This window comes from Saimiri boliviensis, chromosome 2 (genome assembly GCF_048565385.1).
Source record: "Saimiri boliviensis isolate mSaiBol1 chromosome 2, mSaiBol1.pri, whole genome shotgun sequence".
NCBI lineage: Eukaryota > Metazoa > Chordata > Mammalia > Primates > Cebidae > Saimiri > Saimiri boliviensis.
In genome coordinates, this window is record NC_133450.1 from 236,073,127 (window position 1) to 236,097,810 (window position 24,684).

Consider the following 24,684-nt stretch of genomic DNA (forward strand, 5'->3'; position numbering starts at 1 on the left):
TCTGCCTGCTCCCCAGCCCCCGCTTTCTCTGCCTCTCCTCGACTCACTTCCTAAGAAAGAAGACCTGGGAAGCAGCTCCCTTGTTTTGGTGGAGCGAATCCTGCAGTAGCTTTCTGAAAAAGAATCTGAGGGAGGTAAAACATTTGAGAACGTGTAGGTTTGAAGCAATGTTCTGCACGCACTCATGCTGGTTGAAAATTTGACTGGATGAGGAATTCTAGCTATGAAGTCATCTTCCCTGGGATTCAAAGGCATTGCTTTGCAGCCTCCAGTGGGGCACTCAGAGGTAATTTCATTGTGGCCTGTTTCTTTCTGGGAGCCTCGTGTCTTCCTTTGATCTCTTAGGATTCTCGTATTTCCGTGTGATGTGTCGGGTGTGGGCGGATTTTCATTCACTGTGCTCCTGGGCGCGGTCATTCTGAAAGCTCATTCTGTTCTAGATATTTTCTTTTTATTACTGCTTTATTCCTCTTGTTTTGTCCAGACTTCCTGCCAGTTCCGTGTGGGACTCCTGAATGGATCCTCCAGTTGTCTGTTCACCGTTTTTTCATCGCGGCTACGTAGTTAACTTCTAGGAAACCTTGTTAGTTTACTTTCCCCGCCTTTCATTTCTTTCATCACATTTTCACTTTTAAGCTCTTGCTTCCATTTTCCAGACTGTGTTTGTTTGTGACTTCTTCCAGGCCCTGGCTCAACTCTGGTCTGGAAATCAAAACAGCACCCGTGGTGTGTGAGAGAGCTGGGGGTCAGCACAGCCACTGTTCAAAATTAAATACATGGACTTAAAGTGAAACAAATTGTATTTTAAAAGGTGAAATACTCAGAACGCATTCCCTTCTAGTATTGTGTGCATGCTGCTGCTATCTGCGTGGCTGTGGTCACTCGCCTCTTGTATCCGAGTGGCAGTGCCGTGTGCTGGGTGCTTCTCTGCCCCTCGCCCCAGCTCAGCGACGTCATGCTGGGAGCTCGAAAGCAGCATTTACACCACGGAAACCGGCGTGTGCTGCAAGCCGGGCACCCCCACCCCCACCGCTCGCCCGACTCTCCACACCCCCACACCCCCCACCCACCCTGTTGTTACTGTTTGCCAGTACACCATTGGTTACTACTTACCTATTAATAGATTCCCAAGTCACCTCCTTCTTCCATTTTTATCCTTAAAGTTCATATCCTTTTAGAGTCATTTCACTGGGTTTCCAGAGAGAGTTGAGATAAATCTCTGTTCCAGATACCAGTTTCCAAAGAGAGAAATTCTCTCCTGGCTCTGGACTCAGCCTGGGCTGACCGCAGCCTGCTTACTGGGACGCCGAGAGGACTGACTGCAGTTGGGGACGTAGGTAAGAATTAGATCCTCTGCAAACCATATCCCCCCAACGGGGACCCAGCATCTTTGGTATTTGACCCTAAATGAGCCAAGCCCTGTGGGCCTTGCATCTCTGCTCGCAGCCCCCTGGTGTGGGCATTCACCTCCTTTGTGTGTCCATGCCATGAACCCTCACAGAGGCTTCCTTTGTGACTGGCAAGGAACTCCTAGGACCATTCCTCGTTGTTACTGATTTTAATAGACTTTATTTTTCAGAGCAGTTTCAGGTGCGTAGAAAAATTGAGAAGAAGGTACAGAGATTTCCCATACGCGCCTTCCCCCACATGCACAGCTTTGCTACAGTCACTGAACCTGCACAGATGTCTCGGCACCCCACACCTGTACTGGACATTAGGCTTGCCAGTCGGTGGTGTATGTTCTGTAGGCTTGGACAAATGCATAACTGACATGTGTCCACCATGGTAGTATCCCTGCCAGAGTAGTTTTCCTGCCCTGAAAATGCTGTGTTCCACTTCCTCATCCCTCTCTCCACATAGTCCCTGGGAACCACCGGATCTCTTTACCGTCTTCACGGTTTTGCCTTTCCCAGCATGTCCTATAGGCGGAATCATGCAGTAGGTACTTTTAGAGCTTGGCTTCTTTCACTTTAATGATAAGCTTTTTCCTCCAGGGAGGAACTTCTCCTGGCTTAACGGCTCATTTATTTTTCATGCTGGGTAACATTCCCCTGTCTGGATGTAGTGGTTTGTGTGTCCACTCGCCTGCCCCTGGGCTGCCCTCACTCACTTCCTGTGTGGCTGCAGGTTTTATCTTTGCAGGCTCTGCGTCTGTCTTCAGAGCACCTTCTCCCATCCCATGGCAGCTCATCGCCGTTTCTTTAGCGTGGGTGGACCTTTGTCCAGCTGGGGGACACGCCCCGGGGGGGGGTTGCTTCTGCTGTGTCCTTGCTGTGGACGGCTTGGCTTCGGCTGGGACCTGGAGCTGGGTGTGCCTTGGAGGAGCCAATGTCAGTGCATTGGGCTCCACTGTGCGGTGACTGCAGCACTTGGACCAGGCCACTGGTGTCCTTGCTGCGTGCAGGACTAGAACCCTCTCTGAGGCCCTGCCTGCTGGAGGCCAGCCTCCTCTCGCTCCTCTTCCTCCTCTGGTGGCACGGGAGCCAGCGTGAAGTCTCCCACTGTTTGAGTGTGCAGTTCTCTTTTGCTGGAAGGGATGGGGCAGTGTGGCCACGTTGTCACTTCTGGCTCTCACTGGCGGTGTGACATCTGTCACATGGAATGGGAGAAAGAACACACACCTAAAATGCCAGGAGACCATTGGTCCAAAAGGAGGGGTAGACAGTTTTTAACGGGAGCTTTTCTCTTGAGGGACTGCTTGTCACCACTGTGAACCCTCCTTTCCTGTGTCTGTCACTGCATCCATGAGAACCAAGAAGAGCCAGGGCAGTGGACCCTGCAGGGCGATGGGATGTTTCTGGGTGCCCGACCCAGGGCTGGTTGCTTCCACGCAGCCCTACTCTAGGGTGTGGGTTCCATGGGGCCAGGGCTGGTTTGTTCAGAGCAGGAGCTCCATTTGTATTTGTCAGAGTAATAAACGTTATTGTTATCAGATGCGAAATGATTTATTATATATTCATTATATATTAATATTCATTCTCGGAACAACTTCGTAGGCCAGGTGGGTCTACTTCTGTTTTACAGACAAAGAGAGTCACCATTATGGCAAGGAACCGCAATTGTGCCTGTAATTCAGAAGACTTGAACCTATAATTTATTGAGTTTTCTTCAGTGGGAGCCTGTGTAGAAAGCATTACTGGTTTGGGAGCTCAAAGCAGAGCAACTTTTGGGAGCCATTGCTAATTACCGATCAGTCATACAGAGGAAAAGCCTCTTAGATAGATGAATGAGACTGTGCGGTGAGATTTAGACCGGTGACTTCAGAGCAGACACATCTGGAAATGTTCTAAATGGTGTTGACAGGCAGCAGAGACAACCGTTAACACAGCCTCGCAGAGGGGCCGAGCCCTGTGTGTTCAGGTGCAGCCACGACAGTGCAGGGCGGGGAGCGTGGACGAGGAGAGGTGGGTGGAGGTGGAGTAGGGTTGTCGATGGCCCTGCTGGCCATGATGAAAAATGTGGGCCTTACTCTGAGTGATGAGGTGGTGTTGAAACATTTCACATCGGGAAATGATACAACTTGATTTATGATAACAGCATTAGCAGTGGATTGGAGGGAGATTGTTGGTAACAAAAATCTGCAAACAAGTCATTTAAAGAGATTAACACTTTTATTAGCAAGTCTGAATAGAGCCAATGTCAGTTCATTGGGTTTCGCTGGGCTGGGACTTAACAGATTTGCTAACAAATGACAGCAGAAAGCAAGTACCAAGTCTCCATTATGTTATCAGGGTCTCACAGGCTCTTGTGGGTTTCCACTGGCCATTTGTAGAATGAGACTCTTATCTTCTTGGTCACAGGATGGCTGCCAGAGCTCCAGCCATCAAATTCTAGTTCCAGGCAGCAATAGGAGGAAGGACCGATGGAATTGCTAGGTGAATCAGCCTCTTTTAAAGAGCTTTCCTGGAATTGCCATCTAATAAATTACACTTACAATTCTTTGGCCAGAACTGCCACCAGAGAAGCTGGGAGATGTAGTGAGCTGGGCACACTGCCAACCCAAGTAACCTCGGGATTTGGTTAGCGAAAATGCAGGAACATGGTTGCTGGGGCAGGAAGCCAGTGATCTCTACCACAGAAGCAAGAGCAAAAGCAGAGGAAGGGAGTAGGAGGCTGTTGGAGAGGCCAGGATGAGAGGGGAGCATCGCTCAGATCTGCGTGGTGGTGGAGATGAGCAGCAGGAGACAAGCCCCAGGTGTATTTGAGGCCGGGCAGCAGCACCATCTAAGGAGTGGGGGTGGGGTTAGAGGTAGATGGCGTCGGCCCCTGACTGCTGGCGCTGTTTTTACGTGGGGGACGTGGACTATAGGAATTGTCTGGAAGCAGAGTGAGGTTCCGTTTCAGCTGTGTCTGGCTGGGGTGTGGAAGGTCGCATGTGGAGGTGGTGGCGTAGAGTGGGGTTCTGGAGTCTGGAGCTCAGGGGTGTGGTTGTTCCATGACCCCCACAGGACTCCTGGATAGAAGCGGGAGCGAGGGACTCAGGGATCCCAGATTGCTGTTTTCAGTGAACTTTTTACAGAAGTATAATGTTAAAGTGCCCAATCACTGGGTGCCCAGCTCAGGACATTCTCACAGAGTGAACCTGGAGCAGCTGGCCCCGGATCAAGGTGCTAGAGCCCCTTGGGCCAGTCCTGTGGCGGGTTAGGCTGTGGGGTACACCAGGACAGTATGCAGTCATCAGAGGATGCTGGGGCCGGAAGGCCTGTGCACACCTCCCCCCACCGCCAGCCCCGCAATTTCACTCGGCAGCATTAAGCCTGTTCAAGAGAACTAAGGGCTGCTTCTTACTGGGCAAACCAGAGTGAGTTAGCGTCGTTTCTATGAGGCACAGACTTCTTTAGGTGAGACCGGAAGAGCTAGCAGGGTCCCGTTTGGGGCAGAGGTCAGACAGTCCTGCGTGGTGCTAAGGCCTCACGTGTGTGTGTTTGTACAGGTGTCCATCTGTGCCTGTGTGTGCACTCACAGGTACATCGTAGCTCTCTCTGCAGCCTCTAGTTTTTCTGGCTGTTTCCTCACTGAGCATTACAAAGGCAGAGTCTCGAAGGGAAACTGAAACTGGAGTTCCTTCAGTTTCATCTCGTTACCAGCTGGACACAGCAGCCACACAGGAAGGAAGCTGGGCAGCCAGCGGCTGTGTGTGTCTGCCAGGTGCCCCACACCACGCTTAGGACCCCTCCGTGTGTCTCCTGCATTCTGGGCTGGGCGCTGGAGGAGTGGGAAGCACTGATTCCCGAAGACCCTGGCCTTGCTTTCCTGCATCCATGTGGGCCGTCCACTCTTTTCCCCTGCCACCCTCCCTGTTCCTCAGCAGATGGACCCAGGTGGGGACCCAGGGCAGGCAGAGGGGCTGTAGGGCAGTGAGAAGCAGGTCGTCGCCCACCACAGGTCCTGATTCTTCTTTCTCATTTCCTTCCAGCATTTCTTGAGGCCCTAAAGAAGTATCAAGGGGGCTTTGACATTGTAGTGGTGAGAGCGGCCCCTCTTCACCTGGAGAACTGGGAGATGTGGATTCTCAGGGACCTCATCGCTCACCAGCTCCAGGCTGTGCTGTTGGCCCTGGTCCTGGGGCGCTGAGCCGCGTCCGCAATAGCACACTTGCCTGGCCACTTGCTGCCGTGAGCCTTTGTGGCTGGAGGCCCTGGGGCTGCCCCTACCTGATGAAGATGCGCTGCCCCATTAGGGGGCTGCTCACGGCCCTTGCAGTGGTGTTTGGGACAGCGATGGCGTTTGCACCCATGCCCCGGATCACCTGGGAGCACAGAGGTGAGCAGTAAAGCCTGCAGGGATACTGATGGCGTGGGATGGGGACCTCACTCCCTGGGGTGCTGAGGTGGGTGGCTGGGGATGGGACAGGGACCCCACTTCCTGAGATGCTGAGGCAAGTGGCTGGGGACAGGATGGGAACTCCACTTCCTGGGAGGTTGAGATGGGTAGCTGGGGATGGATGGGGGGACCCCACTGCCTGGGATGCTGAGGTGGGTGACTGGGGAATGGGACAGGAACTCTCCTTCCTGGGATGCTGAGGCAGGTGGCTGAGGATGAGATGGTGACCCTGCTGCCTGGGATGCTGAGGCAGGTGGCTGAGGACGCTGCCGTGTGATCTGTTGCATTCTCTACCCTGAGAACTTCTGTCTAAGCAGGCAGGCCTACGCAGCTGATCTAAGAAGAGGCTGTTGACAGCTGTAGATACTCAGCAGGCCTCGTGCGGACCTCCTGATTTGTTTTCTGAATTTGGGGACCCCTGACAGGAAGCTTCCCTCCCTCATACCTGGTGATGTCTGAGGCGTGCTGCTGAAGCACCCACCCCTCGGAGCGTCTGCCCCAGGCACCTGAGAACTGCGAGGCACCGTGAGGACGCTGGTCCTACGTGCAGCTGAGTCTCATGCCAGCTGCTCTGCTTTGCTGCTATTTAGTTTTTTGTTTTAGTTATTTCTTCTCTTCAGGGATGTGTCTGGGGACCTGGGTTTCTGGCTCAGTGAATTGAGAGCTCACTCCCTGGGTCTTGAGCAAGGTGTTGCTTGCAGGTGGCTGAGAGTTATCAGCATTATAGGCTGTTGTTGTGCCAGGAGAAAACCTGCCTGTGTACATCTCCATTTCACACTGAAAACTTAGAACAGAAAGCATGAACACCTGACTCTGTATTTTCTTGAAGTCAGGATCTGGCTCTTTTGCCCAGGCTAGAGTGCGGTGGGGCAATCATAGCTTACTGCAGGCTCGATCTCCTGGACTCAAGAAATCCTCCCACCTTGGCCTCCCAAAGTGCTGGGGTTACAGGCACCCAACACCACACCTGGACCACCTGACTCTTAAATAAGGCAGACTCTTGGCAGTATGCAAAAACCAAGGTCATCATGCTCAGATTGATGCCAGGATGGTTGAAAAGAAGAAACAGTTCCTAAAAATGTAATGCTGCTACATTTATATTGTTCTTAAGCAGCTATTGCTCAAGTCTTCATATTCCTAAGTAGCTGTCGATACAGTAACCTAATAAGCAAAGAGATGTCACTTGTTTCTCTGGTCTGTACGTTTGTGGCGGTGGTCACTAAGAATTGCATGGGTTGATGGATATATTCTCCAAAATCAATTTTGTAAAGATTTTGAAGTAAAACATTCTTTTTCTGAAAAAGAAAATCCTAAACCATTATATTCTCTGTACACCTAGTCTGTGGATGACTAAAGGCATGTAGACCAGAGCCAGGTGAGCAGAGGGTGGGAGCTGTCACAGGAAGCATCTGGCAGAGCAGGGTTTGGGACTCTGTCGGATCCAAGGGAGCCGGAAGAGACGTCCAACTCATAGCCTCAAAGTGAGCACACCAGCTCCTGGCTCGAGCTTTAGGGCGGTGAGTGGGTCCCATGTTCACACTTGCTGGCCACATTGTGGGTCTGCCATTGACTGAGGCCAGCCTCCATTGCAGCAATGCCTGTTGCAGCAACGCACGGCCCTTGAGATATGACTGCACCCCGATGTGCTCATTGGCACTGACGCAGGGACCCAGGATGTGCCCTGGCTTAAAAATGCTTCCGTTGCTTGTCTCTTCCTCCCACTCTGACCCTGCCCTTGCATTCCACAGAGGTGCATCTCTTGCAGTTTCACGAGCCAGACATCTACAACTATTCAGCCTTGCTGCTGAGCGAGGACCAGGACACCTTGTACATAGGCGCCCGGGAGGCGATCTTCGCTGTGAACGCACTCAACGTCTCTGAGAAGCAGCACGAGGTACGTCCTGGGCTCCCCTGTGTGTTCACACAGCCCGGCTTGAGTGGGGAGCCTGTCTTGGCCCCACTGCAGGGCTGAGGGCTGACTCACCTGGAGCTTCTGTCCTGTAGCTGCCACCGTGCAGCGCCGTCTTTGGGTGTCCACCAGCAGCTCACCCAGGGACCACCCTCTTTTCATTTTTTGTTTTTGAACTTTTTATTATGAAAAAAATCTCGAACATACCTATGAGTAGAGTCAGCTGTGCCATGAGCCCCGTACCCACTGCAGCTTATGCAAGGCCAGGTGGTCAGTGCTGCCCACAGTGCCCGCCCACCTCCTGGGGCATTGAGGCAGACCCGACACCACATTCTTCATCTGGGCATCTCTTACTGAAGAGGGCTGCTTGTCGTGCAGATGACCAAAAATAGCGTCTCCAAAATTTACGTCGTCATACATTCAGCCAGTGTTCAGATTTCACTGACTCTTTCGTAGATGATGCTTGTTTAGCTTGTTCAGATCAAACGTTTAGTCTGAATCGGGTTGCAACCAGGCTGTTCCCGTCCATCGCAACTGGTCACGCTGTCCGTTCAGTCTCCCCTCCTAGGAGCCAGCCTCGGTTTCCTTCCTCAGAAAGCCACTCTGTGCAGCCCATCCTGTGTCCCAGCCTTCACACTGCTTTTGAGTCACCACAGTGTCTTTAAACATTTTAAAAAATCAAATCAAGTTTAAAATTTGATTGTAGCTCACTGCAGCCTCAAGTTCCTGGGCTCAAGCGATCCTCCTGTCTCAGCCTCCTGAGTAGCTGGGACTGTAAGCACGTTCGCCACACCCAGCTCCATTCACGGTGTCTTTAGCATACGTCTCTGTCTTCACATCCCCAGCTGGGTATCAGGTCCAGGCTCACCACACTTGGGGCCGTGAGTGGGGGGGCTTGTCCATGGAGGCAGGTGTTACTCCTCCTGAACCTCAGTGGCCTTTCACCATTGAAGTCTAGACACTCTTCTCATCAAAGATTGCTAAACACATGTTCTGATTCTACCCCTCTTCTTCCACTTGTTAGCTGGAAATCGTATACAAGGGGAAATGCCCATCACCAGCTCTTTTGGTCCATAGAGGTCCCGGTTCCTTTGGGAAATGCAGACTCGATGCTTGGAATCTTTGCCTTTGTTTACCGGTTTTCAGACTAATGAGTTAACGAGTCAGTTTCCCCTCTAAAGGACAAGAGTGAGTTTTTTAAATTGATTTTTAGTGTCACAGTGAACTCATGGATCTAAACATATTTGCTGTGCTTTGACCCATCACAGTGAAAGCCCTACCGCATGCTCAAATGGTCAGATCCACGGCCAACAGCAGCCTGCGTGGGTTGGCTCCTGAGACCTTGCGGTGTGGGGTAGTTTCCTTTCTCTCTGGAATCTGTTCCAGGTTCATGTTGGACATTTTCCGCCCGGATCTCTTTTTGTTTTCATCTCAAGGGTCCAGCTGATTTCTCAATTTCGGTTTGACACATAAATGGGCTTCTGAGCATTATGCTCTGAAAACTAAGTATTCAGCTGGGTGCAGTGGCTCACGCATGTATTTCCAACACTGGAAGCCGTAGTAGGTGGATTGCTTGAGCTCAGGAGTTCGAGACGAGCCTGCACAACATGGCGAAACCCCGTCTCTACAAAAAATAGCCAGGTGTGGTGGCTCAGGTCTTGGGTGTCTGAGGCAGCAGGAGGATCACTTGAGCCCAGGAGGTCGACGGTGCAGTGAGCCGAGATCATGCCACTGCAGTCCAGCCTGGGCAAGAGAGCGAGACTTTGTCTCAAAAAACAAAAACCAAGCATTTAGCACTGTGAGGCACTCTGAGCAGAAGGATGTGGTGGTCTCACCTTACTCAGCTCTTACTCTTGGCGTGTCTGTTAAATTCTCCTCCTCCGAGCGCCTTTCTGACCACGCCGTCCTGCGGGAATTGTGGACAGTATGTTTGTGCTGGCCCCACAGGTGGTCAGTGGGAGCCAGCCATTGCTCTGTGAATGACACCATGGTGGCCCCTCGGGGTCGGGGAGAGGCTTGGGGACCTTTTAAACTTAAAAAATAAAGGCACCCCAGCCAAGCATCTGTGAAAATCGTCATCAAGGGCCCGTTGAAGAGCACGTTCCCTTGTCCCTTAATGCAAGTGGATGAAATCATCTGTACTTTAAATGCTGAAGGAAGTTGCTATTTTAAATGACACTCTGTTCTGCTTTTGTGTGTCCTGATCAGGACTTCCATTTCCATGAAAAGACATTCCCTTGGTACTGTGTCTGCTGCCTGGGTGCTGTGCAGGAACCCACTGAGTTAGCTAGACACCTAGAGTGGGGCTCCCCTCCTCACACTCTCCCTCCTAGAAGCCCTGTGTGCTTCTAGCCTCTGACCCCTGACACCCACTACAAGCCTCTGGGTGGAGGACAATGTGTTGTTACTGGTTTCTTTCGTATGAGTTATGGAGCGTCATGGAGAGAGATGGGGCATTTTGAGGAAGGTAAGTCAGGGATAGGTATAGAAGCGTCTGTTCTTTCCCTTTTATCTTCTGTTGCTTTCTATCCTGTGGGGGCTTTGGAGGGTAAGGGGCTAAGGTCCTCACCCCCTGACAGTTTCTGATCACGAATCATCCCTGGTTTGAAAGAAGAGGTGGTGGGAACGTGGATCTTAACTAAGACGGTGTCTGAGCTGAGCTGGTGGTGTTACTTCGTCACTTCCTCCTGCTACTGACATGCAAGTTTAAGGAACTGTAATTCTTTCCACTGATACAGTGAATATTGAGGCTTTAAAACAAACAAACAGAGAAAAAAAACCTAGACTGCAGAGTTACTTTTTTTTTTTTTTTTTGAGGCAGAGTCTTGCTCTGTTGCCCAGGCTGGAGTGCAGTGGCATGGTCTCGGCTCACTGTAACCTGTCTCCTGGGTTCAAGAGATTCTTCTGCCTCAGCCTCCCAAGTAGCTGAGATGACAGGCATGCGCCACCATGCCAAGCTAATTTTTGTGTTTTTAGTAAAGACAGGGTTTCACCATGTTGGCCAGGCTGCTCTCGAACTCCTGACCTCAGATGATCCTCCTGTCTCAGCATCCCAAAGTGCTGGGATCACAGGTGTGAGCCACCATGCCTGGCCTGTAGAGTCACTTTGAATGGATGCAAAAAAGCCCACTTTGATGTATGAAAATACTTACGGTTTAGGTATTTGACAAATAATTTAGTTTTCTCCACTTTCAGTAGTTTGATTTTTGTTGCTGTTTTGTGGTGTATGATGGAAATTTGGGAGCTGGTCTTCCAGATTCCACTTGTTTCAGGATAAGGATCACAGTGAGGATGTTCACGAAGGCCCCAGGCTGTTCCCCTGCTCTCTGAGCCTCCCTTGCAGTCTGAGAATTGATCATCTCCGGGAAACCTCTAGGCTCTAAAGTCAAATATGTTTTTTAAATTGTGCATTTTAATGCTAGTATCTCTTTAAAATAATATGCACTGAAATGGACTCTTCCCAACAGGTACATTGGAAGGTCTCAGAAGACAAAAAAGCAAAATGCGCAGAAAAGGGGAAATCAAAACAGGTAATTTCTTTTGTAAGCTACCAAAAAACCGCGTGCAAATATTTCATGGTTTTTTTTTTTTTGAGACGGAGTTTCGCTCTTGTTACCCGGGCTGGAGTGCAATGGCGCCATCTTGGCTCACTGCAACCTCCACCTCCTGGGTTCAGGCAATTCTCCTGCCTTAGCCTCCTGAGTAGCTGGGATTACAGGCATGCGCCACCATGCCCAGCTAATTTTTTATATATATTTTTTTTAGTAGAGACGGGGTTTCACCCTGTTGACCAGGATGGGCTCGATCTCTTGACCTCATGATCCACCTGCCTCGGCCTCCCAAAGTGCTGGGATTACAGGCGTGAGCCACCGCGCCCGGCCCATGGTTGTTGTAATCTACTGAATGCCAGGACTCCCGCAGTGCAGGCCAGGCATTTTCTCCAGGTTCTGTTCATTCTGCTGGGCTTGGTTACATTGTTGTGATGCGTCTTGGAGCTCACCCCTCTATTCCTGAGTGTCAGGATTGGGTTTCTCAGAGCAGGTGCCAAGCATAGTCAGCCTTTGGGAAATATTTTTTTCAAGTGTATATGAATTGAATGTATTCAAATGGCCTGAAACTTTGACTACAGCATACGACTTCTGAAGCCCACTGTGAATGGTATAGAAATTCCCGGTTGGTTCTGCTTCCCTGCACACAGAGGCCTTAGGCTTGGAGGAGTGCTAGGCATGCAGTTTTTCTCAGCCCCTTCACTGGACTTGCGACAGAGGTGTCCCATTTGATCGGCCTGCTGCGCTCAAACTCTTGCAGGAGGGAGCACATGAGCAAACGAGTGAAAGATCTGGGTGGCTACCTGGCTGTTTTGGGTGCCAGCAGGAGCAGGCTTTGTGTGGGCCCTGTGGCGGTACCCAGGTTGGGGTGCCTGAGGCCTCCCAGTCCCAGAAGGCATGTTACAATGCTCTGTTATCTCTGCTTTCTGTGGACAATGCTGTGTTAGAAGCTCAGTGGGCCCCTCGCCTCATTGCATGGGGCAGCTGCCCTCTGCCAGTAAGGGCAAAGGGCCAGTAGGGCAGTCTTTTTTGGGTACCCACATTCAGTGGGTCCTGAGCTCTTGTCTGGCGTCCAAGAAGAATGAGGTCTCATGGACACTTGAAGGATGGTGGAGTCAGAGAATTTTGTTTAGTGACAGAAGTGGCTCTCAGCGGAGAGGGGGGCTGGGGAGGGAACAGGACAGGCAAATAATCTTCCCTGAAGTCTGGCCGTTTATGGCCAGCTCCTCTCCAAAGTTAAGCCATTTCTCCAAAGTCCATCCGTCCCTCTGAAGTCAAGTCACCTCTCTCCAGTCCGGCTCCTTCTCTTCTCTACCAACTGAGTCTGGGGTCTTTATAGGCACAGGATGGAGGGCAGGATGGGCTGCTATAGGTTTTTACGGAAAAGGCAACATTTGATTGTAAAAAGGCATTATTCAGAAAGAACCAGTCATGAGAGGCAGACAAACAGAAGTTCTCACTCTGGGCTACAGGTTTCAGGCTTTTTGGCTCAAAGGTGGGGTTTTTTGCCAGGGACCTGCCCCTGTCTGCCTAGACTTTCTCTGCTTCCTTTCTCTATCACTACGACTTTTGGATTCTTGGCACACATCTGTCCCTTTGGGCCCTCAGGTTCCTCAGTATGGTGCTCATTCAGGGAGCCCTGGGTGGAGTGCTCATTCCTTTCTGCAGGTCTAGGTTACCCTGGTCACCCTCTGAGCCATCGTGTCCCTACCTGGCATTGGGCAGTCTTCCTCAGTGGTGGTCGAGACAAGCTGAGTTAAGAGCAAAAAACAAAAAGAAAGAAAACTCAAGAAGTCTTTGCTAAACTTTCCTAATGAAATGCTTGTAGGGTTCAGCCCTACAGGGTCCCGTGAGCCCCTCTCTACAGGTGTGGAGATGAGAAACTGTGGAAATAAAAGACACATGACACCAAGAAAGAGAAAACAGAGCTTGGGTCCAGGGGTCCACTGCCAGCCGAAGCGCAGAGCCCAGCAGTGGCCCCGAGGGCCTGGACACCCTGACTTTTATTGAGTAGAAAGCAGGGGGCAGGGCAGGTGGGGCGAAGCACTGGTGGTCAGTGATAGGGTCCAGTAAATCACGTGCCTTGGAGACAGGGGCCCGGGACTTTGAAGTAGCCCAGGCGAGGAGAAAACTTAAGCGTCAGCGCTTTTCACACGCTTGTCAAAAATATCAAGGACATTAATAGTTATGGGTGTTACTAATTCTTATCTTCTAAGGAAAAGAGGATCCAGGTGCAGAAGGGGAGCATGAAAGTGGACGTGGAACGTGACCACTGAAGCGCAGCACCACGTAGAGACAGTTAAGCCCCCAAATGTCTGTGGGCCTCCCTGACAGCCGTCAGGTCCACCACAAGAGCTTGGAGAAGTGGAGTGTTCTCCTAACTCCCCAGGAAGGGCACATCTCAGCCATTTTGGATGTCTCCTTCCCTAGCTGGCTAAACAGCGGGCACTTTCCCAGCGCTGGTGCTGCCGCACAGCCGAGGTGCCCTTCAGCAGCCCTCACGTGGGCGTGACAGAGGGCTTAGAGCATACTGCCTTAGGATCACTTTTTTCACAACGTCACCTCCGTTTCATGCTTCATTACCTGATAATCATTAGTAAAATTAAAAGGTTTTATATATATCTTTATGATTATATGTGAATAACTAAATGATTCTATATGATCCTGTATAGGAATAACTATGTGCTTATCTTTCTAATTCTTTTCTAATTCAGTATTCCTATGGGAACAGGCGGAGGCTTCAGACTGTTGCCTCGGCACTTGCGGGGATTTCCCCCCACAGATGCTGAACACTTGCGCTGAAGTCTTTGTCTTCAAATCCAAAGGTAGTTTAGGAAGTGAGAGGAAAAGCAGGCAGGCAGTGTAGCTCCAGTTTCCAGGGGTGTGCAGGTGGGTTGGGGTGAATAGTGAATTACTTCCAACCTGTTTAAAAACAGTCAAGCCAAAAGAGAACTCTCCTAATCTGGGATCGTTTCAGACTATAGCACATGTAATCTGAGTACTCTCAGCCTAAAATAGTGGGTTCTGAAATGGTTTCTTTGTTTTCCTGCTTGGGCCTTTCTGATGCCAAACCATGCTCCAGGCTCTCCTAGAGCAGCCTCTCCCTGGGGCCTGGACTGGAGCCCTGGGTTGGGTAGACCTAGAATTGCTGTTTCCAGTTCTGTGCAAGTGGGAGGCAGGCTGAGGTCCCCAGGAACAAAGAGGGAATTCTGGAGGGTGGACACGTCCCCAGGTCTGGCAACAAAACAAATGGTCTATGTACTTAGCAAGAGTAAAATGTATTGCTTTCAGCAGCGGGTGTCCCAGTAAGAGTTGAGGTAAGCATCCATTGAGTCTTTTTTTCAGTCACCACATCTTTGCTGAGTATCAATTAGGGACTGAAACAAAATCCTGCTTGGCACCTGAACAGCCTGTGGACATTGCAGAGATACAATTTCTCAGGCCAGCTTCAGCTTTAGGTTTGCCCAGGGGAGTGATTGGGGCCAGTGACCCTCCTACTGCACGAGAACAGGCCAGCGTGTGAAGAGGAGCTGCAGAGGGTCTAGACGGCAAGACAAGGCCGAGAATGCACACACATACCTCGTTGGTCCGAGGCCACGTGTGAGCTGGTGTTGGTGAACGTGGGTCTGTGCCCCTGAGATGAACGGTGTGAGCAGTTTGAATAGTGGAGGGCATTTGGGCTGCAAAGTTGCTAATGGGGCGTTTCTCTTCCCTGCAGACAGAGTGCCTCAACTACATCCGGGTGCTGCAGCCGCTCGGTACCACTTCCCTTTACGTGTGTGGGACCAACGCATTCCAGCCGGCCTGCGACTACCTGGTAAGGCTCATGGGTACCTCCTGGTGCTCACGTCAGCCTGGTTAGCAGTGAAAGTAGAAAGGGGCTCAAGGCAGACATAAAGTTGTCTCTACCCTAAAAAAACAATAGGATTTTCTCTGGGCCAGCTGCAGAAAATAGGGGCAGCTTGTGGCCCCTCTGAAAGCCTTGCATGACTGCTGTCGGGGGCACACAGCCCACTTGGTTCCTCTAAATGTCGGCGTCCATGGCCAAGGGCGAGGCCTGGGGCGAGTCTCAAGGTGCTGGGAGCCCTTGGTGCTAGTGCAGAGCATGCCATGGCGGGGAGCATTCTGGAAAGGACAGACAGCCCGGCCGCTGTGGGCATCTGGGTCAGGTGGGAAAGACGGGCGGAGCGTGCTGGAAAGGACAGACAGCCTGGCACAGCACTGGGCATCTGGGTCAGGTGGGAAAGTCAGGACTTGCTCCTGGCTTGTGTGTTCTTGGTTGGTGCGTCTGTGCTCTGGCTGTGAGATCCACCCTTCGGGTGGGCTGTGGCGTGCAGCTTGCTCACTCAACCACTCCTGGGTTCGCCCACTCATGGGCCACGGGTGGAGTGTGCTGAGCTCCTTGAGAAGCAGGTCCGGCCTCTGTCCCTCACCGTGTTCCATCCTTGACTGCCCAGCCTGGTGTCCGGCACCTCCCCCTATGTGAGGGTCTTTTCTATCCCGATAATCTGATGAGCAACGTGATGATCGTCAGAAGGAGAGGGGGAAGGAACATTTTTTAAAAGTCCATGGAACATGGAAAATGAAGCAGGTTTTTGACTGTGTGTCCCTGGATTTTAATGAGTCCCGATAAATGCGAAATATGCCACAGTGAAAAGCATCATTTGCTAGAACCCTAAATTAATTGGAATTAAAATATTTTCCAATCTTAAGTCAGAGATAAATGACAAGACAACGTATGGCCTCATTAGAGACTTGCTGGGGAAGCCTGGTATTTGCACACAGACATCTGGGGTGAGATTCATAGCAGGGGTCTACCCAGTTGCCTGTACCACAGATGTTGGCAGTGAAAGCCAGACTTTTACTGGGGTGGGAGGTGCTTTGGGGATGGTAAGACCCTCAGTCCTCAAAGACAGTCGTTTGTATTTCTTTTTGCGTAAAAAATGCAGTGGGACTAGAAACATTTTGCATATCAAAGGATTTTTCTGGCTAAACTCGATTTAATCAGAAGCTTAAAGTTCTGTCATTTAAACTTACATTCTGTAGATAGGTTAGTTGTTGAGGTTAGAGGATAGTGTGTTTGTTTTAAATTTAGAGCTATAATTTTTCCTAATTTTTTTTTTTTTTTTTGAGACGGAGTTTGGCTCTTGTTACCCAGGCTGGAGTGCAATGGCGCGATCTCGGCTCACTGCAACCTCCGCCTCCTGGGCTCAGGCAATTCTCCTGCCTCAGCCTCCTAAGTAGCTGGTATTACAGGCACGTGCCACCACGCCCAGCTAGTTTTTTGTATTTTTAGTAGAGACGGGGTTTCACCATGTTGACCAGGATGGTCTCGATCTCTCGACCTTGTGATCCACCCACCTCGGCCTCCCAAAGTGCTGGGATTACAGGCTTGAGCCACTGCGCCCGGCCCCTAATTTTTAATAAAAATGTTCGCACCTGCAGAAAAGTCGTATCACTTGTGTATACTGGCAACCTAGATTGCACATTTGGGAGCGTGTATATGCCCATGTCTGCCTGTGCATGTCTGTGTCCATGTGTGTGTCCGTGTGTGCACATATGTGTGCTTGCTGAACTTTGACCCATGACTCCCAAATGCCTTCACAGGCGTCTCCTAAGAATAGTGACATTTTCCTTTGTAACTCCAGTTTTGTCATTATTTCTAAGAAAATGTTCAATAATTCCCCAGTATCATCTGGTCTCCAGTCCCTGTTCAGATTTCCCCAACAGCCTTAAACCTTCTTTCAAGGTATGATAAATGGTCCTGTCAAGCGGAGTTCACACTCCCTAACCTAACAGGTGAAGAGCCGTGTGCTGTTTTAACCAGCTTTTCAGGGGTGTCGGTACGGCATTCCACGTGGCCTGAGCTTCCCTGCTCTGCTTCCGAGAGCGTGTTTCCAGCCAGCCTCTTGCGGCAGAGGTGCTGGGTGTCCTCACCCCACGGTGGGCCATGACTGTTTTCTTCGACATCCCCACACGTGTTCTGTGTGCTCTCTGGTTCCCAGCAGCCTCAGCCCTCCTCTCTTGTCTGTGCTGTCGAGATGCGTTTCTTCTGCCACTTGCTGGGTTTTGCCTGTTTTTCCGCTGGATACTCTTTCTCATGCATTTGTCCACACTTCTCACGTGTTCAGGGATAGAGATACCTCATCTGCCATTCTGTAGGCATTTTCCCCAGTTTGTTACATATTTAACCTTGCCGTGTTGTTTCCTTGTGTGGAACCTTTCAATTCTCCCTGTGGTTGGCTCTGTGCATTTTTTTCCTCGTGTGGCTGTGGGCGCTCTGGCCGGGTAAAGAGATGACCCCTAGATGGAAATGCCAGCCCCTGCTTCGTTTTAGTGCAGTGCTGTTCTGTTTTTAGTGATCAGATTGTTGATTCATCTGGAATGTATTTTGGTGAGTGGAGCATGGTATGGATTCTGCCTGTTTAGGTTTTTCTGTTTCCTATTTATTGGGTCATCTAGCTGCTTAGAATGCAGTCTTTATTGATGTTAAAATTCTGCACAAGGGCTTCCGCTCACATACTGAGCTTATTCTGTATGGTTTGTCCTGGCAGCTTTCCAGCCCTAGAGTCATCAGAATTGCCATTTCCATTTTGCAGATGAGTAAACTGAGGGTCTGAGATCTTGGGAAGCTTGGCCAGGGCGTCAGAGCAAGGGCACCGAGGTGCTGATGTCTAGACCCAAGCTGAGCAACACACGGGCTGGCTCTGGTGGGCGGGATTCCCATGGCGCCACACCCACCTGCGGCCCTGTTGGTCTTCTGAGAATAGCAGATTTGTACAATTAAATGGTACAAAGACACATTACCACAGAAATTCAGCCATTTGATAAGGGTCTCTCTTTTTATTCAACTGTAGAGCTTAACATCCTTTAAGTTTCTGGGGAGAAATGAAGATGGCAAAGGAAGATGTCCCTTTGACCCAGCACACAGCTACACATCCGTCATAGTTGGTGAGTCCTGCCCCTCCAGTTCCTTCACCCGAAGATTGCGATGTCATGTTAATTACCAAACAGGATATTCGGCTCTTCTGGGAAGTCCTGTCTTCCTTGCCTTTGTTTAAATACGAGCTACCCTTACAAAAGATGCAGGGATTTGCATAGACTCTTTAACTTTTGAATTCATTGTTCTCAAAGATAATAGCTACCATGGTAAACGTCACTTTGTATCCATCGCTGGCTCATGTCATTTGGATAATGCTAGCATGGTGAGCAGATGCTCCTGTTTCAGAGGGAGGTTTTGACCAAGCCACACGCTGTCTGTGGTCTCGCACCCCTGAGCAAGTGGCTATAGCCTCGTGTGCACCCACTGTTGCATCTGCCAACATTTTTCTGGATGCGGGAGTTACTTCCTTGCGTTTACTTATTGCCCCACGACTCTTAAAATGCAGCTGAACATGGAGCCTAAAATTATCCTCATCAAAGTGAGAGCATGCCTGTGGTCCTAGCTACTTGGGAGGCTTAGGCAGGAGGATAGGCGTTTGAGACAAGTCTGGGAAACAGCAAGAATTCACCTCAAGCCAGGCACTGTGGCTCACGCCTGGATCGCTGGAGGTCAGGAGTTTGAGACCAGCCGGCCAACAGGATGAAACCCTGTCTCTCCCAAGAAATACAAAAATTAGCTGGGCATGGTGGCCTATGCCTGTAGTGCCAGCTATTTGGGAGGCTGAGGCATGAGAATGACTTGACCCGGGAGGCGGAGGCTGCAGTGAGCCGAGATTGCACCACTGCACTCCAGCCTGGGCAACAGAGTGGGAGCCTGCATCAAAACAAGAAGCCTCATCTCGAAAAAGAACTAGAAGACACAGGGCACCCCAAAAGTTGAGGAGACTGTCTTTCCCTTCCCCCGGGGTGGGGGTGGGGGCTTAATTGGTGGAATGTCTGTCTCCGTGTTGGCGTCGTAGCCTGAGAGGTTGGCTCCTTTTCCTCTTTTCTCCTGGACCCCTGTAGATGGAGAACTTTATTCGGGGACGTCGTATAATTTTTTGGGAAGTGAACCCATCATCTCCCGAAATTCTTCCTCTAGTCCTCTGAGGACAGAATACGCAATCCCTTGGCTGAATGGTAAGGAGGAGCAGTGCGCCTTAGCGGGAGGTGGGGTCTCCTCGGGAGCATGCACCCATTGCTCTCTCTCTCCTTTTGCTGTCCCTGAGCCCTGAGGGCCCCCAAGCTTGTGTCAGCCCCTGTTTGCGGGGGTGGAGGGGGACGCTTCCCGAATTGCTCAGCAATGGCCAGAGTCCCAGGGTGCCTTGTTTGCTGTTTTCTCTGCTAACAGTGTACTGTCTTAAGACGGCTCCCCGCTAACGCCCCAAAGAATGGATTTGGGAGACTCTCGTAAAAGTGAGAATCTGATAGTAAATGGCAAACAGTCTAATCGGATGGAGACATGGTGTAATTTCCAGAGTGATACTAAAGTGTGGCATGAACACTGGTGTGGGCCCTGCCTGCAGGCCAGCCTCTAGTGCCCAGTTGGATGGGCTACGGGTGCCTTGTTACTGCCAGCAGCACGTGTCTGATTTCCATCTTCAATGTGCAGGAAGACGCTGGTGGCTGTTCATGGGGTCTTTTCTTGTGGGTGCCAGCCTGCAGAGCCCTGGGTTTTGAACTTGTTGACCTCAGGGCAGATCCCAAGATCCAAGATTCAGGGACAGCTGGCTATTCCTCGGGGTAGGGCAGGATCTGGTGTTTATTTGAAGCATGTGTTATTTAAACCTGCAAATGCATACCTATGTAGGTCTCTGATACTGATGCCATCTGGTTCCCTGCCTTTTAATCAGAAGGCCCAGCCTCACTTCTTCGGGTGGACCTGGGTAGGATGCGCTCCCCAGAACCACGATTGGGGGCACCTCTCTGAGGCCAAGGAGGTGGGGGGTAGGGCACCATCTGGGCTCTGTGCTGTTGGCATCCCTGGACCCTGGAATTTCTGCTTGGGTTATGGCATGTGCACACTCCAGATATCCTTGCAGGGAAGTCCTCAGGCCCCCGAAGGCAGTGCAGGCCGGCCTGGTGACCTCGTGGGTGCAGGCCGTCCCCCAGCTCTGTGTTCCGGGGTAATCACTGACCTCTCTCTGCAGAGCCTAACTTCGTGTTTGCTGACGTGATCCGAAAAAGCCCAGACAGCCCCAACGGCGAGGATGACAGGGTCTACTTCTTCTTCACGGAGGTGTCTGTGGAGTACGAGTTCGTGTTCAGGCTGCAGATCCCACGAATAGCAAGAGTGTGCAAGGTGAGCGCCAGGCAGTCCGGCTTGGCTCGGCCCCTGCCGTGGCAATAGTGTCCCTGGATGATGACTGCTCCGGCCTTCGTCTGAAATGTCACTTCCCTTAGCACTTTATTCCATGGGGCCTCAGATGTGCCTCTCAATAGGCCTTATTTCTGGGGGTTGTGGGGACTGGAGGAATGCTGGCCCCCACGTGCGACCCATCAGCCTCCTGTTCTCAGGAGGTTCTGTTTTTTGATGCACCCTCCTCAAGCCTCCCCATTGTATAAAAAGCAAGGCTTTGTGGAGTATATTCACCAGAATCTTCGGAATTTCACCATTTGGCTCTTAATCTACCTAAGATTGAAACATTAACTGACAGTTTATTAAGAAGAGAGGCCGGGCGCGGTGGCTCAAGCCTGTAATCCCAGCACTTTGGGAGCCCGAGGTGGGTGGATCACGAGGTCAAGAGATCGAGACCATCCTGGTCAACATGGTGAAACCCCGTCTCTACTAAAAATACAAAAAAATTAGCTGGGCATGGTGGTGCGTGCCTGTAATCCCAGCTACTCAGGAGGCTGAGGCAGGAGAATCGCCTGAACCCAGGAGGCGGAGGTTGTGGTGAGCCGAGATCGTGCCATTGCACTCCAGCCTGGGTAACAAGAGCGAAACTCCGTCTCAAAAAAAAAAAGATTAAGAAGAGAGAACCAAGACCGAAGTCTGCCAAAACACAAAGCTTTAGGTACATACTGGGGGAGGGACGGTGCCTTTAAAGTGACACACTGTGGGCATAGTGCTCAGCACAAGAGAACCGCCTGTGGGCTTGACCGTAGGAAATCTCAAGGCTGCCCAGTGGCAGTTTCTGGGAGTGGATTGTCAGGCCTCAGAGGAGCTTTGGGAAACCATGAGAGCCAGCTGCTGTGTCCCTGGCCAGGTGCTCAGCTCGGAGCAGGTAGCTCTTCATCCCTCGTGGAAATTGTTAGATGGTTCCTGCATGGCCCTTTCTCATATAGTGATGACCACCAGGACGTCGAGAAGCAGGGGTTCCTTTCATGCCTATGGCGCACAAAGTGGGTGCTTTTGATGCTGTTCTCTTAACAACCCCTCACATAGAGAAGAAGGTGGGTGATATGCACACCTGAGTATCCACCTGGTACTTTGCCTCTGCCCAGGCCTTCTCTAGCCAGGGCTCACTGACCAGATCCTCCGCCTGTCTCCCAGCCATAGCTGCTATGCTCCTGTCTTGCAGACCAGGAAACCATCCTGCCAAAAGTGTGAGTGTGGGGGGCAGGCCAGTGCCCCTGGAGGTGGGGAGGGTGCTGCAGGGCCGGAGCTCTTTGCAGGTGTGCGCAGTGAGTGCTCAGAATGTTCTCAGAGCAGCACTGGCCAGGGGGCTCGAGCTCTCTCCTGCCCTTGGGAAGCCAAGGGTCAGACCTGCCTTGACCTTGACTTATCCAGCATTGAGGGTTTGCAGCAGGATCAGTGAGCACATCCAGTGAGGCACAGTGCAGCCAGCCCCACCCCCCACAAATCTCTGCAAATCATAGGTGCACAGCTGTCATCCCCTCCAATCCCTTTGTATTTTTTTTTGTTTTGTTTTGAGACGGAGTTTCGCTCTTGTTACCCAGGCTGGCGTGCAATGGCGCGATCTCGGCTCACTGCAACCTCTGCCTCCTGGGTTCAGACAATTCTCCTGCCTCATCCTCCTGAGTAGCTGGGATTACAGGCACGCACCACCATGCCCAGCTAATTTTTTTTTGTATTTTTAGTAGAGATGGGTTTTCACCATGTTGGCCTGGATGGTCTCGATCTGTTGACCTCGTGATCTACCCGCCTCGGCCTGCCAAAGTGCTGGGATTACAGGCTTGAGCCACCGCGCCCGGCCCCTTTGTATTTTTTCTCCACAGTTGTTTGAATTCTTGGACTGGGGTGGTTTGCGCTTGGCCATGATAGCTCCTGCCTACCACCCAGGCACACACGAACCCTTCACCTACTCCTCATGACCTGAAAGCCAAATGAGACCTGTGATGAAAAATGTGCCAGAAATGATTCTTTGCTAAAACATCAAGGAGCAAAATGAAGTCCTTTTATAAAAAAGAGAATTTGGCCTCCTGTAATCACACAGCAGAGATGAAAAGGGAACATTTTCGTTGTGTTCACAATAAGTAAGGCCGCTTCTATTTCACATTCTTCTGCACTCAGATTTTATGGTTTCAGTATTTCTAACCAGACCACACACAGTCATGCATGGTTTATAATTGTGTCTTGGTCATCAGGTCGCTGAAAAGCATTTATAAAGAACCTAGTAGGTTCAAAGCACTTTAGCAGATACTTTGGGTAGAAAGGAAGTGAAGGATCTATTCCTTCAAGGGGAGGAAGGTTTACGCATTTGCCCAAGACAGGCTGCAGGGCTGTGGCTGCCCCATGGAAGGAGGCTGCCCCCACCTGTCCCACCCAGAGCATGTTCATTGATGGGTTGTGTGTCAAGAGTCACACAGGGCCAGGGGCCTTGGCAGTTGGAAGTGTTGAGCGCGGAAGCACCTCTGCGGTTACAGGACCGAGCGTTGGGCACGTGCAGGCACGGACGGTTGAATGAGCTTTCACTGAGTGGGTTTTTGTCTGTTTTGTTTTGCCTGTTAATCTGGGAGCGTTTGGGGTCCAAGCTGGAACTTGGACATGGCACTACAGGCCACACACGTAACTGTCTGCAGCCTCTTTGCCCTGTTGCCTGAGCTTTGTTTTACTCAGACACAGGTGCGCTGTGCTGGGCCGCGGAGCTGTGCACCTCGGACCTTAGTGCCTGGTCACGGGGGATCCGCCCTCAGCCCACCATGTACTTGTTGTTGGGTTTCAGGGGGACCAGGGCGGCCTGAGGACCTTGCAGAAGAAGTGGACCTCCTTCCTGAAGGCCCGACTCATCTGCTCCCGGCCAGACAGCAGCTTGATCTTCAATGTGCTGCGAGACGTCTTCGTGCTCAGGTCCCCGGGCCTGAAGGGGCCTGTGTTCTACGCGCTCTTCAGCCCACAGCTGTAAGTGCCCTGGGTGGAGTCCCCCTCCTCGTTCCCCCCATGCCTGCCAGGCAGTCCCATCACCTCCTTCCCCTCCCCAGGAACAACGTGGGGCTGTCGGCAGTGTGTGCCTACAACCTGTCCACGGCCGACGAGGTCTTCTCCCACGGGAAGTACATGCAGAGTGCCACGGTGGAGCAGTCCCACACCAAGTGGGTGCGCTACAATGGCCCGGTACCCAAGCCGCGGCCTGGATCGGTGAGCTGGGGCATTGGGGGTGGGCTGTGCTTTTCCTTTTTAACAGTTTATTTTCAAGGCCCAGAGCGTGGAGCCCGGTGCAAGCTCTGGGGCCTGCCCGTGGGCTGGGTACCTGGCCATTGCAGGGCTCTCTGCCTTAGGACTGGGAGGGCCAGTGAACACAGTTCATCCTTCTTCCCTTTGCATGTTACATAACAGCCATTGCTACACTATCGCACAAACAAGAAGGCCGTGATGCTGGGGCAGCTGTTTTGCAAAATTAACATTGCATAACAAAAAGGTCAATTTCATTTTCAGTTTGTTACAGAGAAACAATTTTCTGGGCAAAGGCCTCTGCACTGTCTAGTAGTCAACAGGAGTCACGTTTTTTCCTCCTAAATGTAGTGAACTTTGTATAGAAATTGGGAATTTCCAGTCCAGTTCCCTCCCTCACATGGTGAAATGGGTGTGTGAGGCATGTGCGTGGCCCTCGGTGGGGCTGTGGCCTACCTGTGGTGTCCTGTCCCTGAGAGCTCACCACGGCCAGCACCAGCTCCCTCCCAAGGGCACCTGCCCCTGACAGCACCATGGCTTCTTCTGTCCATAGCTTAGTAAAATGTGTTCACTCGTGGCCACAAATTTTGGTTTACACACATTACGGAGCTAGAAAAAGAACCCTCAGACTCTTACGCTGTTTAAAATTGGCCTGTTTTTTAGCAATGTTTAGCATTGTTTTCATGAGACAGCTGCAAATCCGTGTTCTGTTTTTCAATTGCAAAAGCTCAATAAGTGTTTTTCACTTACAAATAGATAAAACTTCCTTCCCTGAGTATGTGTCATGAAGTGCAATTCTCTTTTGCAGATGTGTTTTATAACTGTGTCCTCTTCAGGCTAGGGAGAGGCCACCTTTCGGCATGGTGAAGTGATTCACTGCGACCCTCATTTCAAGGAATGCACTGCGT

The 24,684-nt window shown here is 51.1% G+C and overlaps 1 protein-coding gene across 11 annotated transcripts in view; it reads left to right on the top strand.

Annotated features, from left to right (window-relative positions):
* Positions 1–24,684, top strand: part of SEMA4D (semaphorin 4D) — a 128,069-nt gene that overhangs the window by 83,299 nt on the left and 20,086 nt on the right. For 6 of the 11 annotated variants that reach the window (XM_074395546.1, XM_074395547.1, XM_039474633.2 and 3 more), the window contains 10 exons: positions 1,229–1,337; positions 5,417–5,763; positions 7,572–7,717; positions 11,200–11,262; positions 14,999–15,097; positions 18,138–18,231; positions 19,228–19,341; positions 20,352–20,503; positions 23,331–23,506; positions 23,587–23,743. In XM_074395546.1, the coding sequence (XP_074251647.1) occupies positions 5,658–5,763; positions 7,572–7,717; positions 11,200–11,262; positions 14,999–15,097; positions 18,138–18,231; positions 19,228–19,341; positions 20,352–20,503; positions 23,331–23,506; positions 23,587–23,743 (1,107 nt within the window). In that variant the 5' untranslated portion in view covers positions 1,229–1,337; positions 5,417–5,657. Of the gene's footprint in view, positions 1–683; positions 812–1,228; positions 1,338–5,416; positions 5,764–7,571; positions 7,718–11,199; positions 11,263–14,998; positions 15,098–18,137; positions 18,232–19,227; positions 19,342–20,351; positions 20,504–23,330; positions 23,507–23,586; positions 23,744–24,684 lie in introns of all 11 variants that reach the window. The other 5 variants (XM_039474634.2, XM_039474636.2, XM_074395543.1 and 2 more) reach the window with 2 other exon arrangements.